Source organism: Sitodiplosis mosellana, unplaced genomic scaffold, assembly GCF_009176505.1.
Source record: "Sitodiplosis mosellana isolate CC-2019 unplaced genomic scaffold, AAFC_SMos_1.0 Smas_scaffold_11, whole genome shotgun sequence".
NCBI classification, from domain to species: domain Eukaryota; kingdom Metazoa; phylum Arthropoda; class Insecta; order Diptera; family Cecidomyiidae; genus Sitodiplosis; species Sitodiplosis mosellana.
This window is the reverse complement of record NW_022595253.1, coordinates 315,204-331,493: the sequence shown is the minus strand read 5'-3', so window position 1 is coordinate 331,493 and position 16,290 is coordinate 315,204. Positions and strand designations below refer to the sequence as shown.

Sequence of the window (16,290 nt, the reverse complement as noted above, 5' to 3'; positions counted from 1 at the left end):
GCCAAACCGTGTTTGGTTCTTAAAAATATATATATGGATAACTCCAAATTTATGTTTACATTTGAAAATAAAAAAAAAATTTGAGGAAAATGGATATCGTTGGGATTTTAGATGAAGATACTGAACTCTTCTGGATCAAATTCATAGCCAAGACGTTTCATTTCTTCCATTACTTTGTCATTTTTGGCGAGATTTTCCATCCAAGCCGTGTATGGGAATTCTGGCATTTCACCACCGTATTTCATTGGCAAATTTGCTTTATCGATGTGCTGGTGTAATGAATCCATGTCCGATCCGTGAATGTAGATTTGCTTACGCATTCTGTCACTCAAAAATGGCTTGAATACTTGCCATGCCATGTCAAAAGCCCAATTGTTGTTGATAATGTGAATAGCAGTGGTTCGAACTGGCATACAAGTCTGGGAATCAATAGAAATGTTTGCGATTAGTTCAATTCGACATCAAGAGACAAATCAAAATTTTAGCGCAGAAAACACATTTACCACCATCAAGCTGATAATTTTCTTTGCCACAGATGGTGACAAATTCCAAATATGCTGCAGAGACAATCCTTCGAGATCGAAAATGCCTGAAAAAGGGGAAAAATACCATGAAACCTTTTATTTGGTATAAACACAAGCAATTGGACGGAAAAAATTCTTGGGAGCCGAAAGAAATCGTCATGAATAGAAAAAATAAAACGTGAAAACTCACCAACACCACCCATAACCTGCGATTGCGGCTCTAGTGCGCCCATTTCTAATAGAATTAGTGAAGCTTTGAAGATGTCATCAACGGGAATCTTCGATGGTCGCCAGTTACCAAACTTGTAAATCATAATGCGACGGCCGTTTTGATCGCGATAAGGTGTCACGGAGACGATATCGTCTTCACCGAGCTTGGTCAGCAAAAATGGGTGCACATCGACGTGCAATTCTGGGTTCGATTCGCGAAACTCGCAATATCGGCACAACTATAATAATAATAAAGCAAAACAGGTTGTTAATTAATTTGTCTTACGATTTCTAGAATTAGAATAAATGACTGCAATCAATATCAATCTGTTTTTTTTTTTTATATAAAAATAAACGGAATACCAACCAAGTTGTATGCATGTTCCAGCTTGAAAAACCGAGCACGCAAGAATCGAATGAGAAAGTCGTCATCGGTACGAGGTGGCAGACAAACTCCTCGTTCTGAAAAAAAAAAAAAATATATATGAAAAAACAATTACATCAAATCCGTAAATAACGAAACAACAATCACTTTATCAACACTCAATGTCTCGGAGCCAGACGAAAAAACTGTGAAACTATTTTTTTTTCTTACCAAAAATCATGTCTCTCAATTCTTGAATATCGCTGCAAACCCGATCCGGATCCTCGCCTTGCTTACGGGCAATATCCATTATCTCATTGGGTAGGTCAGGACCAAGATCAATGGTATGCGATACTTTGACTGGCATCGTTATGGCGTCTGAAACAAACAAATAAATTTTTTGTTATTACTACTGACCGGGATGTTCTCAGAATTTTTCTAATTTTAAAATTCCCGCCGAAAAAATGTTTTATTTTGTGAGTAAATCAAAAATATTATGCATCTGGTGGTCAATGTATCTGATCACCACCACATATTTATATTTTATCGCCAGTAAAACACAATACTCTATTGATTTTGCACCTTTTAGAATGACCATGATGTAATTGTATAGACAAAAAATACGTTAAGCTCCGTAGCCGTAAAAAAAATTGAGTGATTTATGATTCGAAGTGAGACGAGACAGTTGTGATACTGTTTGATGCATACTGGTTCACCTGGGTTTATAAATTTGAAATAAGTAGCGAAGCGCAAAATAAGGAAACCGGTTCAAAATCTTTTTTCAGGCTGACACACTGATTTCATCGGATATCCATACTTTTTTCCCACAGAAAAAAAAACATTAAAAAAATGATTCATGTCAGAGCATAAGTGCCATTATTATGACATATACATATGTGTCGTTGAAATGCTATGAATCAAATTTACTACGCATGTGACGTACTTTGGCTTGATTTTTTTGTTATATCGGTGTAAATGACACTCAAAATCGATTTTATCAATGGGAAAAGAAACTATCAATTATATTGTGGAACGTAAATTTTATTGTACGTAAAAAAAAAATATACTCGTATGTACGTTACAGGTCAATGAAACGAAATTTCAAGTAGGCTCAAGTAAGCGCATCATTTGAGGTTTTGTACTTTACAGAACTAGTGTATGCATCAGTTATTTATAACTGAAAATTAGTAATTTAGAATTTCGGTATTTAAATTAAAATGCTTCATTATTAATCAACAAAAAGTTATAAATAACCAAACATAAACGTCATATGAACTAATTGGAAGAGAATAATAAAACCAAGTAAAAATAGTGATTAACAAAAAAAATTTTTTATGAACAATCTAAAATGTGCTCTAAATTCCATTTCTTTATCTATTGGTTCATCTGGTTAATGATTTGTGTGCATAAATGAATCGCTGAATCGTGACAACATTTGTGCTATTTGTCGCGCGGTCAAGCGAACGTTGTAACTATCTGCAGGCATGTATTGAAGACTGCATTTGAAAACATGCAATTTCACTTCCGGAACAGATGTCGGGCACACGATATGCAAACCGATGCGGTAATTCATACCAACAGTGCTTTAAAATTCGATTGAACGCAGATGATGTTTGCAAAATTCCGGCCATAGAATGAATCTCATATTTTATAAAACAGAATGTGCTTGTAGCGTTCTTCGGGTCAAATCAGTGAATTCCGTGTTTTGCCACGGTTCAGCGTGTACCATTTTGCTTGAAGAAAAAATCAAGTTGCGGTTGAATATTGTAATCCACAGAATAGAGAGTTGTATGAGAACAAAACTAATTTTCTCACATTATTTTGAAAAAAAAAAAAACAAGAGAAAAATATGGCATACGAAACAATCAGCTAGTTAGCATACGGATGAATTTCTGAAATTTTTATGACCAGCGAGTGTTCTTTTTTATTCAATGACATTGACATTCAATTAACATTCAATATACGTTAAGCATTTAATCACTTATGAAGAGGGGAAAAAAACAGCGCAAAAATGTCCATTTTTCAAAAAGATATTTGCACCTGCATGCAGCGAAAAAAATGAATATTTGAATACAATACCCATTGAAGAATAAAAAAAAAAAGATCAAAACATTGACTCCAACAACACACAACGCATTTGCAGACACTGAGTGATTACATCGGACGGTGTTGGTTATTTCGAACGAATCATGGCAAATAAAAAGAAAAACAAATCATGTATTTCGCTTAATGCCTTTGTTAAGTGTTTCGGTCAACGTTGTGCCCTCGCGAGTGTGTGTGTGCGCGTGTGCGCTCGTCGCACTTTGTAAATGGCTGATTGGCGCTTTTTGTCCACACAGACGCACCTTTACAAAGCAATAAGTGAGTAATTTCTTTGGTATAGGAAATAGCCAAAAAACGAAATCTCTATAATAAGTTATTGACTATTACGTATATAGTCTTTTTTTTTTCGTCGGTCCCATCTAACCCACGTAATTACTAAACGAAATTCTCCATAAATCATGAATACGATATCTACGCCGTATGAATTCCGTGACAACAATGATCATCGATATGTTTTTTTCTTTCTGTTGCCGTCCGTCGAATAGAAGTACCTTTTTGGCACAAATGACAAATTTGCAATGACCTTGACGTAATTTTGTATGACTGAATGAAATTAAGCAACGATAACACCAGGCCAACACCACATGGAAACTATTCATGTTTGTCGTGTTACGACCATATTTGTAATTAACACGCCGAATAGTGTTGCATTTGAATAAAACACATCATTCCAAATCGGGCAAGTTCAAGTGTGTTTCGGTTCAAATGTTTGGCAATCTCAATCTAACGTGTTTTCCATTGGAATCGCCAAATTTAATAGAAAAAAAACGTTTTTAGTTGGAAAGATCAAAAAACTTGTTATGTTTATTTGGATTTCTTTGATCCAAATTGAAACACCCACACTTTTCGATGCTGATCCATCATTTGCGATGACGCGTATATAATTTGTAAGCGATTTTTTTCTTCCAAATTTTGTGATTTGAGACCAAAAACTACTTCCGAAATCACAATGATGTCCGACACACGAATAGAACTCATCTTCCCATATGTTTCTCGACGAGAAACTTTTCGTTCTAATTTAAAAGTAAATGTAGCAAAATGTCTACGACAAAGTCATTGCAACCGGTTCTAAAGGTACAATTCTTCTAAAACACTAGCGCGTTTTTCGTCATTACAATAACAATCACAAAAAACGTGTACAGACTAAACTAGAACAACAATTAAAATCGCAGAAAACGCATGAAGTTAGAATAGTATTGGAATCGATCCAAAGAAGCCACATTCTAGTAATGCGAATCGTAGTTGAAAATATTCCACGTGCCACTTTTGTTCATGTCATAAAAACAAAATTTATCAATCAGTCGTGTTGTTGTTTATTAGAAATGCGTGCGCAATATTGAGCCGACGTCGCCATAGTCCATGTTATCCTTGACACTTTTTACATTTGCGTTTTTGGTCGAGAGAGAGAGAGAGAGAGAGAGAGAGAATGAATTGTGAGATTTAGTACAGATTTCACTTACAATTCTAATCATTTCTACACACTTGCTCATTGCACGGCGTTCTATTCTCGTTTCAATTGTTTCGATAGCGTAAACAGAGAATAAAACACAAATCGATAAGCATCATAATATGGAAAACTATGACGGAGAATATTTTGCTAAGTCAGATATTAATAACGTGTTCTAACTTTGTTATGCGTTTAGATTGATTCGATAGTGTTGGTGTTACACCTATCTCTTATAATTATATGCTAATAACATCTGAAATAAACACTCTTGTATTTAAAATTGATTTTAGAATAAAAACAAAATAGGCGGTTGCACAGAGTGTTGAAGGGGGTTGACATCTCTTGGGCTGCTTCGACTGAAAGAACGGTTAATCATTTCGAGAACTTTGTTCTTACAGAAAAAAATGCATGACTTTTGATTTTTTGGCGTGAGTTCGTGTTCCAGTTACACACAATACGAGCTCATTACTTGGTAACAGACATTAATTTGTGGCGGCAATTTAATGTTAAACCGGTAAAATTGAATGAAAAAAACTCGACCAGTTATCCTATTCAAGGCAGAAGAAACCACCAAAATCAGGAATACTGGTTAATCAAAACCATTTTTACTGTTCAACACTGTGTTGTCACTTTAGAAAAATGTGGTGATGAATTGTCAAAAATTATTCCTGCAGACATGAAATTGTCGTTGAAATAAGCCAACGTCAATTCTTCCAGTTTCAAGCCAAGAAGAACTGATGACTTCGGTGTTTTTGTATAAAAGACACACATCAAATTTGTCAAAAAAATGAAAAAGAGAAGAAAAATCGACGTCTAACCACTTCGATATCCACATTAAAAAAAAATCGAATCGATTTCAATTATTTGCTGTGGTAATAACTGTTGAAATTGTGTTTCGATGTCAATATCATGGATCGATTTACCGCACAATTTTTATTACAGAATTTTTAGTGAATTAAGAAAATAGCAAAACAAACACACACTCACAATATCTGCGGTGATCGATCGATTCGATTGCATGCAGTCGCATTAAAACGTAAATGAGTTTTGATGACGCGAATGGCGATGAGTGTGTCGCAATGGAATAAACTAGAAAATGCATATTCACATCTAATTGGACATGGTTTAGTGAATTAGAAACAAAACAAATGATCAATCTCTCACTCAAACCGATCCGATTACATTCACGCGCGCACGCACAATTGAAATCACAGAAAATGTATAATTTATTTTTGAAATCGGTCACTTTGTCTCGCATCAACTTTTTTCCAGTTCAAGTTAATCGAATAAATGAAACGATCGACCTTTCAGAATATGGAGAGAGAGAGAGAGAAATAGAAATAAAATTGCATATTTTTTTAACATTCTCGATCATATGTTTAATAACTCGTTAAGCACATTGTAAATTATCGAGATTTTTAATTCGACTATTATAATTTTGTTCATTTTTCATCTGATTTTTTGTAGTCGATTTGAATTTTAATTGTTTCGATTGTATGCAATGTTCAATGATACTCGATGCTTGTCGATTTTTCGTTTTGCAATTACAAAAATAATAATTGTCGTTATTCTCATTCTCAATTTTGCACGCTATTAAAATCATTTCGAAATGCTTCATTTTCTATGCATTGAGTGCTACAGATGGGATTCGTAAGCGTTTTGCGCTGACTTAAGGGAATTCCCAATTTTCTGACTAAATCTCAATTTTCCTTCATTTAACTGAAATTCTTTTCTGATTTTAATCTCTCTTTTTTTCTGCGCAGCATTTTGCATCGTTTTACGAATATTAGTAATCGCCATTTTATTTATAGAACGGACTATTCAATACGATTCAATACTTGATAAATGAAATTTCTAAACTTTTTTTTTTCCTTGGTATAAATTGATTATCACCGAAAAATCACCAGAAATTCACTAGAAAAGTTCAATTCGAAATAAAAGTTCTAGAACAACAAAAATAAATGCTCTAAATAAGGAAGAGAAATTCTAACTTCCAGCTAATAAACCGCATAAAATAATCTTTCCGTAAACAAAAGACGGGCAAACATTGAAAACGGCTGCAAATAGAAGGGATCTATGACAGGCACCTATATAATTTATCATGTTGTAGTATGGGCGTAATGGTTACCCTGATCGCGGGTAATTAATTGAACAAGTGTTTATTGTACGGTGTGGTTTTAAACGATTAATTGATGTGCGATGATAGCTCTCGCCCCCAAATGACGAGCAAATAACTGCTGTTACAATGTAACAGTGTTACATTATACCTTGATGGGAAGTGTCTTAATTGTTTTGGAATCGTGTTGGTGTTTACGTTATGGTTTTAAAGAACCTTCTCTGTCATTTTCTCCTCTACATAGAAGAGAAAACGTTGCATAACACTTCCATTTGACGTAAAGATTCAATGATGTACGGTGTTGTAATTGTGAACTTTGTGTCGATACGTCATTGTTTTGAAAATAATCGCTTTTGGTTTTAGTTTCGATGTTTTCAAAACATTTAATTTTTTCCATATGACGATGCTGTTGCGCATCAAATCGTTCGTAATATATGTATATGGGTATTGTTTTGTAAACAAACTATACACAAGCAATATACGATTTATCAACAATTCGCTATCATTTGGAACAGAAAAAAATCCAGTACAAAAATTGTACTTTGACTTTTTGCGAGATAGTTGCTATTTTCTGACCTAAGTAAGCTGATAAAAATATCAACAATGATCCCAGAGAGATCATCCTATAAACAAAAACTCGCCACTTATTTTTCAAATGTCATTGGATTTCATACGGGCGGAATCAGTGGGATTTTTACGACAAAAAGAAAGAAATTTAAGTGGTGATTCACAGTGTTTTACTTTATACACACAATCAAGTGTATGCGGTGTGCGCTGTTGCTCTCTCGCTCTTGGTGCGCTACGGATTTGTGACTTAATGCAATTAGAAAATTGAAGCATTTTATATGCAGCACACACTTGTGTTCCACTTTGCGCGCTTGGCTTCGATACGAATGAATGTGACTTTCAGTTTATGCTAATTACAAACACCATTGCATTGCGATTCCCGTTTCAACGATTTCAATATTATGTTTTCTATTTCTTCACAATCTCTTTGCACTCTCGCTCGCTGCCGCATTTGCTTTATTGAAATTGGCGCAATTTAATTTATGCTTTGCATTTTTATGTCATTTTCTGCTTGCGTAGGCGAAACCATTGTTGTTCAAAATGCGAATTAGATTGATTTATTAATCGATCAGCAGATTTTTTAATATGATCAAATTCACCGAAAAAAATCCAGCTTGCCCAAATGACAAGTCATCAACTAGCACAAGAAAAATGAGATTGTTTTCAAAACTTACTTCTTTGCTCTGTGTGATGTTTTGGTTTGAAGAAGAAAAAAAAAGATAGAAAAATTTCTCTGAAATCGCGTTCACTTTGTTCAAGATTCAGACTGTCGCCTCCGACGTTTGATTGTACACTGACTCGGGCAACGCTATTGAGCGGTGCTCAGAGATACTGAATCTCCTCGGTCGGTCGGTCGTAGCACAATACAAACTCGAGATCGGATTCGTTCTCAAACAAACACACGGTTCTAAGAGAGTTTCTCTCATGGAGAAATCACAAACGGAACAAAAGCACTGTAAACAGTCACCCATACCAATACATCCAAACGAGCAACGAACGGCTGAAAAGAAATTATCATCGCTTTGATGCCATTTGCGTGGTACTGTTTACTCTATGTATGAGTGTGCTATAACAACGAATGAAAATAGCGTCGAAAAAAAAAAACGGCAAGCAATGGATCCACACAGTGTTTTGAGTCTCTGCCAATCATTTGTTGAGTGTTGTTTATTATTTATGTGAGTAATGCGCATATTGACGCTCAGTTCACGTACATTTTTCGGCACAATGGACTGGTATTGTCTTATCACAAAACCGCGCGCTCTCTCTCTTTTTCTCCCCGCTACAAATGGTGTGAAAATCATGCAACAATTTATTTGCCTTTTTTTCTCTACAAAACCCACAAAACAACAATCTTCTTCTGTGAAAGAGAAGCGCTGCGAAGAAAAATAATTTATTTATTCTTCATATTGTGATGCATTACATGAAATTCAAGCAGCTAATACAAAGCTATTTTTAGCTACACATTTGGATAAGCCACACTTCAAATACGATTCATTACGAGTAATTACCTGCAACTGAAAACCATTCAGTGCTTAAGCTTGCATATTCTGTTTGTATGCAAATTACCCACGGTGTTTTAACGTCGAGAACGGCTAATATTCTGTAGTGCAGCGGCGGTCACTTTACTAACAGAGACGTTGACCCTTTGAGCAGGCCGATTTTTTTTTTGCTGTGGTTCACACACACATTTGTTGTGCGCATAGTATGCAATTTTCTTTAATGTCTTTATTTCGCTTTTTAATTATTTCATCAGTTGCAGTGAAAATTTCGAGAATTTATGCAACCGACTTTTCCAGCTTAAATTACAATAGCGTACTAATGTAGAAAGAATTTTTGATTTGTGTGGAAAATGTAATTTTTTTTCCAGTTGAAGAAAATTGTTCAATTTATTCCAAATTTAAAAAAAAAATGATTATGTATTTAGTGCGCATTCATTGCGCTTTGTAGTGATTAAGATGTGTATAAATTATGATGTGTTTTTGAACAATTTGCATCGACTTCATCGATTTTTTTGCGAAAATTCAGTCAACATAATTCTTCATTCAAAAGTTCTTTTGTCTATGTTTTCTCTAAATAAAACCCAACTAATAAAATTATGAATAATTTATTAAATAAGATAACACATCAAATGAATTACTGAACGATGAACAAAAAGTTGGAAACGAAAATTTGTATTTGATAACAAAATAGCGATTGACCCAATTGAGTGCAGGCTCGAATAACAAAAAAAAAACTATGTTATCTTAATATGGTAAAAAAAAAGAGTCAAACAAATTTCATTAGAAACGGTTTGGTGTTCGAGTGCATTTGTGTTGACTGTAAACTTCATCGTTTCGTGCATAAACTTGACGTTCTTCAGGTGAACAACATTTCACACTCAGCTGATCAACATTGAACATCTATTGCTCTCTTTCGTTCGGTCGACTGCGATGAAACACATATGTAACGTCGCGCGTTTGAATCGCGCGTATGTGTCATTATCCACATAGTACATGATGTGAGTGGCAAATGTACGTATCATACGCTGAACTGTTCATAGGGTTGTCTCGCTTGCTCGAGTGTGCTGCTATGGCGGTGCGACAAAGGCAGCATCGCTCGAAATAATAAACAAAAAAAAAACAGTCATGCTTGTCAGTGTGACGTTTCTCGAATGTAAATATAAATATCACGTAGTCGATGTGACGGCAAAAGAGAGGCGAATCATAGGCAGATCGCTATAGCAAGATTAATGTTTAAGCGAGATGAAGAGAAATGATTGAGTTGCGCGTCCGAATAAAAACCATGCTGTTGCTGCTGCTGTTGTTGTATTCTTTTATGCGTGTTTGTGGGCAAAATGTACAACTGTATGTGGATACACAGTGAAATAGATAAATTGAGGAAAAAGTAATCGTCTACAGCTCATAAGCAATCATTCATAGTCCAAAAAGAAAAACGATCACACACAACACAAACATAATTCATTTCTCGTATAAATATAAAATGAAATTCTATCTTTGATTTTGTTGTGATTCAAACCAAAGAACGAACAGACAAAAGACAAACAACAACAAAAGCAGAAAAACAATTTTTTGTGATGCAATCGTTTGATAAAAAGAATCAAATAGAAAATTCCAAATTAAAGTGCACTAAACTTGTTTGAAAATATACAATTCATTCGCATCGTTCGTCATTCGTCGTGTGTCGTATGAACAAAAAATTGATTGAAACTTGAAACCATTTTACGCAGTGAATGTGCCGTGCTTCGTGTGTGACTCTTTTAAATTGTTTTTATTAATTTTTTTATGGGGTCAATGTGATTAACAAAATAATAAATCAAATCAATCGCTTGTGAAGAAGAAAAGAGTGCGCAAAAAGTGAATTTTGATTGTGATACATTGATGGTGACAAAACGTAAAAACAACACGACAATAACAGCCAGCAGTAGTAGTCGTCGTCACAAACAGACGGTGGGAAGAGAAATGACAAAAGAATCAACAAATAACAGCGGCTATTTTGCACACAAACATCCCAAAATATAACATATTTATTTTCGCTATTTTTGCTTCATTCGGCAAAGTCGCATTTTGAGTCGGGGCATTGCAATAAAAAGAAGGAGCTTTTCCATCTGAGCTCTCATCGACCGTAGTGAATATGTGCAATTTTAGAATTGATTCAGTGAAATAAAAGAGAGAAAAAGAGGGAAAGCGAGAGAGCTAAGCAAAGAAAAAGCGAGATAAAAGTTGTAGCGTTTTGAAAGTGACGATTCGTGGAAATAATGTCGGTCAATGCAGTAAACCTAACGGAATCTAACGATGTGAACTATGTGTGGAATAATACCGAATGGGATTTTATCCCAGATCCAATCTTATTGAAAATTCTTACTCAATTACCTGTTCGTGATATACTAAATGTAAGTGAGTGCTGTCGTCGATGGAATGACATTAGCAAAGATGATTATCTGTGGAAGAAGGTGTTTCAGCGTGATTTCAAAGTGGACAAAGCGATTGCATTGAAACCAGGTAAAGTGTGTCAAAAGGCATGAACATACCATTTATCGATGATTTTATCGATTTTCACGTGACCAACAATCACAAAAAAAAATTGTGCTGCTTTTGCTAACGTTCTGATGTGTCCGCGACCACCGATAACGCGCATTATGTAAAACGAAACGCAAGGACAAAAAAATGTCAAATTGTGTGTGTGTGTGTGTGTGTTTGTGGTATTTCGATAAAACTGTACCGAGCGTAAGAAGAAAAAAAGCAGCAATGAGAGTGAAATCATGTCATTGAGTTTCCGTTCCAAATATAGATTGACCTAAATCAGCGGTATACTCGCTAAAATTGATGCTCCACTATTTGCTAAGTGCATTAATGATTTGCTGCAATCTCTGGATTTCCACTAGCAAAATAATTGGATTTCCAGCGAAATATGCTGACTGCACACCGAAATGATGAAATGGTAGCAAAAAAAAATCATGTATTACACCACCAAGTCAAGTCAGTTGGCACTATTTTGCATACAATGCTTTTTTTTTGCATAGATTCATCGTGAAGTCATCGAGTGGAATGACGATTCAAAGCAAAATTAATTAAGGCGATTTATTTCATTCGATTTATTCAATTAACCGATTTGCAATGAAAGCAATCAATCAATCCGAATCAAAACAGATTACCGACATTCCGGAAAAGCGAAATTACTCGATGTCAAAACAAATCAGACAAATGCAAACAACTAGAAATAAATGGTGAAGCAACAAATATGGACTAACTATTGAATCGAATATGGGTTACAAGCAAAATCGAAATGAATGTTGGCATTTGCATTTCACATTTCCAGGCTTTGCTTTATTTGGTTATACATTCCGAGGTAGTGGGCATTGTCCATTTAGCATTCATTGCGAACGAATGGTGGCGGCGACGGCGACGGTGCTCAATAGCGATTATAAAGTGCAATTCGCATCGATTCCAATGTACAAATTTTAAAGTACAATTACACCGCCTCAGGGGAGTTAATGCCTATATCACGACAATGAAAACAAATTATAATGTGTCTAGCGATACACCGCACATCTAATGTGATTACGTTGGCGACGTGATGAATACGAGCGACATGCAATTTCATGTCATTTTCATTCTTAAATCTGATCACTGATTGCGATTAGTCATTACACGTAACTCATTATTCATTTTGTCTATTTGCATGTTCGACGATTTTGTTTTTGATTGTTGTTAGGCGCTGAATCCTGGTACAATGAATACAAACGACTGACTTACAATATACCGATGGTGCTAACGGATGAATTACAATATGCACACTCCCATCAAGTATTGCACGTGAGCTTCTCACACAACGGCCGAATGTTTGCCACCTGCTCGAAAGATGGATTTGTTCATGTAAGCGTGAGCTAGAGCAATTTTACAGTTGTGTTCGTGGTAAATTGAATTAGACTTAGATAAAATAATGATTCTATCTTTGTGGACGTTTTAGATATGGAATTCATCGTATCCTGCAACAATCAAATACTCGCACGACATGCGAAAGTTTAGCTGGAAATACACTCAATATTCTCAATTCAATCAAAGTGATACACTGTTGCTGGTTTCTGGCGTACATTTTGGATCGCCACATTCGACGTCCGGTGAAATTGCTGTATTCAGTGTGACTGGTTTGTTCTTGGGTCGCATTTTTTGTGTGAATTTTCGAATCTATTCGCTTCTAATAACAATTTTTCGTTCCCATTTCTTTCCCATTAGGTGATTCTCACCTTCGATGCAGAGTTGTAAATCGGCCCTATGACATTTTCGGTACATGGTTTAGTGATCAACATTTGATATCGGGTGATTTGCACTGGCTGGCCCATTTGGTCAGCACATCCGTGTTGTGGTTGAATAAGGCGAATCAAGAAGTCGATTCAGAGCACGTTCCCATCATGAATCAACTGTATAAATTTTATAATCGAAATGCCAGTTCTATTCGTGGCATTACGATTGCGAATTGCCCTTGGCTGGAAGATGACAACGATCCAATGCCAGATGACACACAAATAGCAACGAATGTCACAAATACTGAACCAACTCCGTCGACATCGGACGATGTGAAACGGGCTGGAAATCCATTGTCACAACCAAAAATGATACAGGTTCCTCCATTGCATTCAGGGACTGCTGCTTCTTCGTCAGCAGCCGATAGTATTAGTTTGCAACACAATCGAAGCACAGACAATTCACGCTCAATCCATTATCTGGCCGAGTTTAGAGAGGAGTTTGAAGACAATTACTGTGAAGTTGATAACTCATTCGATGACAGCGATTTTGATGATGATAGCCAAGGTTTGTAAGACATTTTCATTTAAGATGGAAATTGTGAATTCAAACATTCTTTTTTATGTTTCAACAGCGATGGACGAAGATATGGAAGATGACTTTGAGGACGATGATTTGGACAATCTTTCGCCGAAATATTTGATCTTCTCTACTGGATCGAAAACATACACGCCGCATCAAATCGGCTTTAAGCGTATACGCAACGTTAACTTTCCGAAGAAGCTCGATCCAGGACCAACGCTCAAAGAACGAATTGCCGCCAAGGAACGAGAAAAAGCGCTTCAGGTTGATATTTATTCAGATTTATATGGATATTTCTTCCAATCCATTGAAAAATTCCTTCCAACATTCATTTTTTTTACTCAACTCAATCTTTTCTAACTTTCTCCTAGGTCAACGAGCCGCGTGTTGATCCTGATTGGTTAGACTATGATTCGGTTGCAAATCGATTTGATAAAGTTGACAAGTTGATCGATTTGCATGGTCATATCATTGGCATGGGATTGAGTCCAGATCATCGATATCTGTACGTGAATAGCAGGCCATGGCCAAAAGACTACATTATTTCAAATCCATTGGAACCACCGCCAATTGCACAAGAGATCGATATTCATGTCATTGATTTGGCCTCGTTGAAAAAAGTTGGCAACATGTTACGTTCACACAAAGCCTACACTCCGAATACGGAATGCTTCTTCATCTTCTTAGATGTTTGTGATAACTATGTGGCCAGGTGAGACATCAAAATTCATGTCAACATTTTAGCTTTCAAAGTCATCGATGACTTTTTCTTAACTAAATTACTTATGGTTCAATTTGAATTGAAAATATGTCCATATTTTGAATTTTACCACCTTCCATTACAGTGGAGCTGAAGATATGCATGCATACGTTTGGGATCGATATTATGGCATTTGTCTCGCCAAGTATCAGCATACAGATGTAGTAAATAGTGTGGCCTTTAATTCACGGGATTCAGAAATGTTAGTTACAACCAGTGATGATTACACCATTAAGGTAAGCCAAATGAGATTTTCGACTTTATTGACATTTTTCATCCAATATCATTTCATTTCGAAGAGCTAATTAGAATTTTAGAAGAATAGCCCATCACTTCATGTGATTTTACTTTGTTCATACAAAATTTCACTCATTTTTTCCATCTTTAGATTTGGCGTTCGATTGACCGGTGCCGTGAGTTGAATGCAACCGAGATAAAGCGAGCCGCTGAATTTCGCAAATAGAAACGATATATCAAAAACAGACAAAAAAAATAACAACAGAAAGTTAACTGGATATGGAATTAGACTAAGAAATGGCTTTAAAAAAGAAAGATATTTGTGTTTGACAGTCAAAATTGTTGTATTTAGACGAAACAAAGTGATTAGAAAAAAAAATTTCTTTAAAATTTGATAAACCGATTAAGTTCCAAATATTCGTATAGTAAGAACGATGGTTTTTAACCAATTGTCTAGAGACATTATGCTATTATTACCAAAATGAAGTATGAAGTGTGACGACAGTGATGATGTTAGAGTTACGTACGATAAGAAACAGAATATTTTAGATAGAGACAAAAAAAAATAAAAAAAGAAGAACTGCGATTGAATGGCGTCAACAGATAAAGAAATATATGAATTTTCAGCACCTCTTGGATGTATGCGCTCATCGATGCTGCTTCAATTTTGTCTATGCATCACCAGAATAATCCAAATACCAATCCACAGAGTTTATCAAAGACCTTTGAGATTAAATCTATTTACCATTTTTTTATATAATTTATTTTAATAAAACTCAAAATCTTTAAATAAAATGAACATAATTTATTTTCTCTCAAATTTTGCTTTTTTCATGCATCCGTTTATTCTCTGTATTTCAATGTTTAAGTTTTCTACCTGATGTTTTCATACATTTTCAATCCCTTTCCAAATGAAGAATGCTCACTCAGTAGGAGACGAAATGCTTGGCAATAAGACTCATAGTCGGGTGTAAAAAAATGTTCACAATGGATAGGTACAATTTTAGTGTTGTTCTGTCTCCGACTTGCATTTTGAGGATCATGTTTTCAACATTTCGACAATGTCTGAGAAAATAGATAGTAAAACGGATGAACAGAAACTTGCCAGATGCTAGATATGAGCCTTTCGGCAACAACGCATTAAATTGTCGTTTAAGGACAACGCATTTTCGTTTGTTTGAAACTCTGACCAAACGTCACATTGTATTTTGCGATGAAACTCATTTGACCAATTCACTTGCAGACAGAAGGTGTTGAAGACAAGTATGGAGTTGAGTTGTTGGATTTAATATTATTTTCTATTCTCAAGTTGTGTTGGTTTAGCAGTTTTGAAAGTGAATTCCACCTACAATTTCAAATATTAATTGAAATTCTTCAGTTTTTCTGCAAATAAAAACGTTCTTCTGTTACGAGGATAAAAAAGTGATTTGATCTTCTGGTGACATAAAGTAAGTATGAAACCATTCAAGAATAACAGAAAAACCAATATTGAATACAAGTTAAACGAAACAATATCATGTCTTGTGCTCCGTATCGTAGGCAATATTGGTCTTGTTGTTACTTTTCAATTGACACTAATGAGCCCTAATGAGCTCTTTATCCATAACTGAGACGGAAAAAAACTTAGAGCAAAAAAGAG

General features: G+C 35.3%; 2 protein-coding genes across 5 annotated transcripts; one reads left to right on the top strand and one right to left on the bottom strand.

Moving 5' to 3' along the window:
* Positions 1-79: 79 nt before the first annotated feature.
* On the bottom strand, positions 80-8,199 carry LOC129567367 (alpha-tocopherol transfer protein-like). Its single transcript, XM_055444185.1, has 6 exons — positions 8,006-8,199; positions 1,330-1,476; positions 1,102-1,196; positions 715-973; positions 504-589; positions 80-419 (listed from the first exon to the last, which is right to left on the bottom strand). Exons 2-6 carry the CDS (start codon positions 1,463-1,465, stop codon positions 108-110), a joined length of 888 nt encoding a protein of 295 aa, XP_055300160.1. The 5' UTR covers positions 1,466-1,476; positions 8,006-8,199; the 3' UTR covers positions 80-107.
* Positions 8,200-8,940: 741 nt separating this feature from the next.
* On the top strand, positions 8,941-15,450 carry LOC129567365 (F-box/WD repeat-containing protein 5). Of its 4 annotated transcripts, XM_055444182.1 has the most exons (9): positions 10,094-11,554; positions 11,619-11,786; positions 11,851-12,703; positions 12,798-12,975; positions 13,064-13,639; positions 13,707-13,918; positions 14,026-14,366; positions 14,500-14,650; positions 14,803-15,450. In XM_055444182.1, exons 3-9 carry the CDS (start codon positions 12,593-12,595, stop codon positions 14,875-14,877), a joined length of 1,644 nt encoding a protein of 547 aa, XP_055300157.1. In that variant the 5' UTR covers positions 10,094-11,554; positions 11,619-11,786; positions 11,851-12,592; the 3' UTR covers positions 14,878-15,450. The 4 variants fall into 4 exon arrangements, with proteins under 4 accessions (XP_055300156.1, XP_055300157.1, XP_055300159.1 ...); XM_055444181.1 differs by lacking the exon at positions 11,619-11,786 and having other exon boundaries at positions 8,941-11,329; positions 12,543-12,703; XM_055444184.1 differs by having other exon boundaries at positions 10,187-11,768.
* Positions 15,451-16,290: the final 840 nt, after the last annotated feature.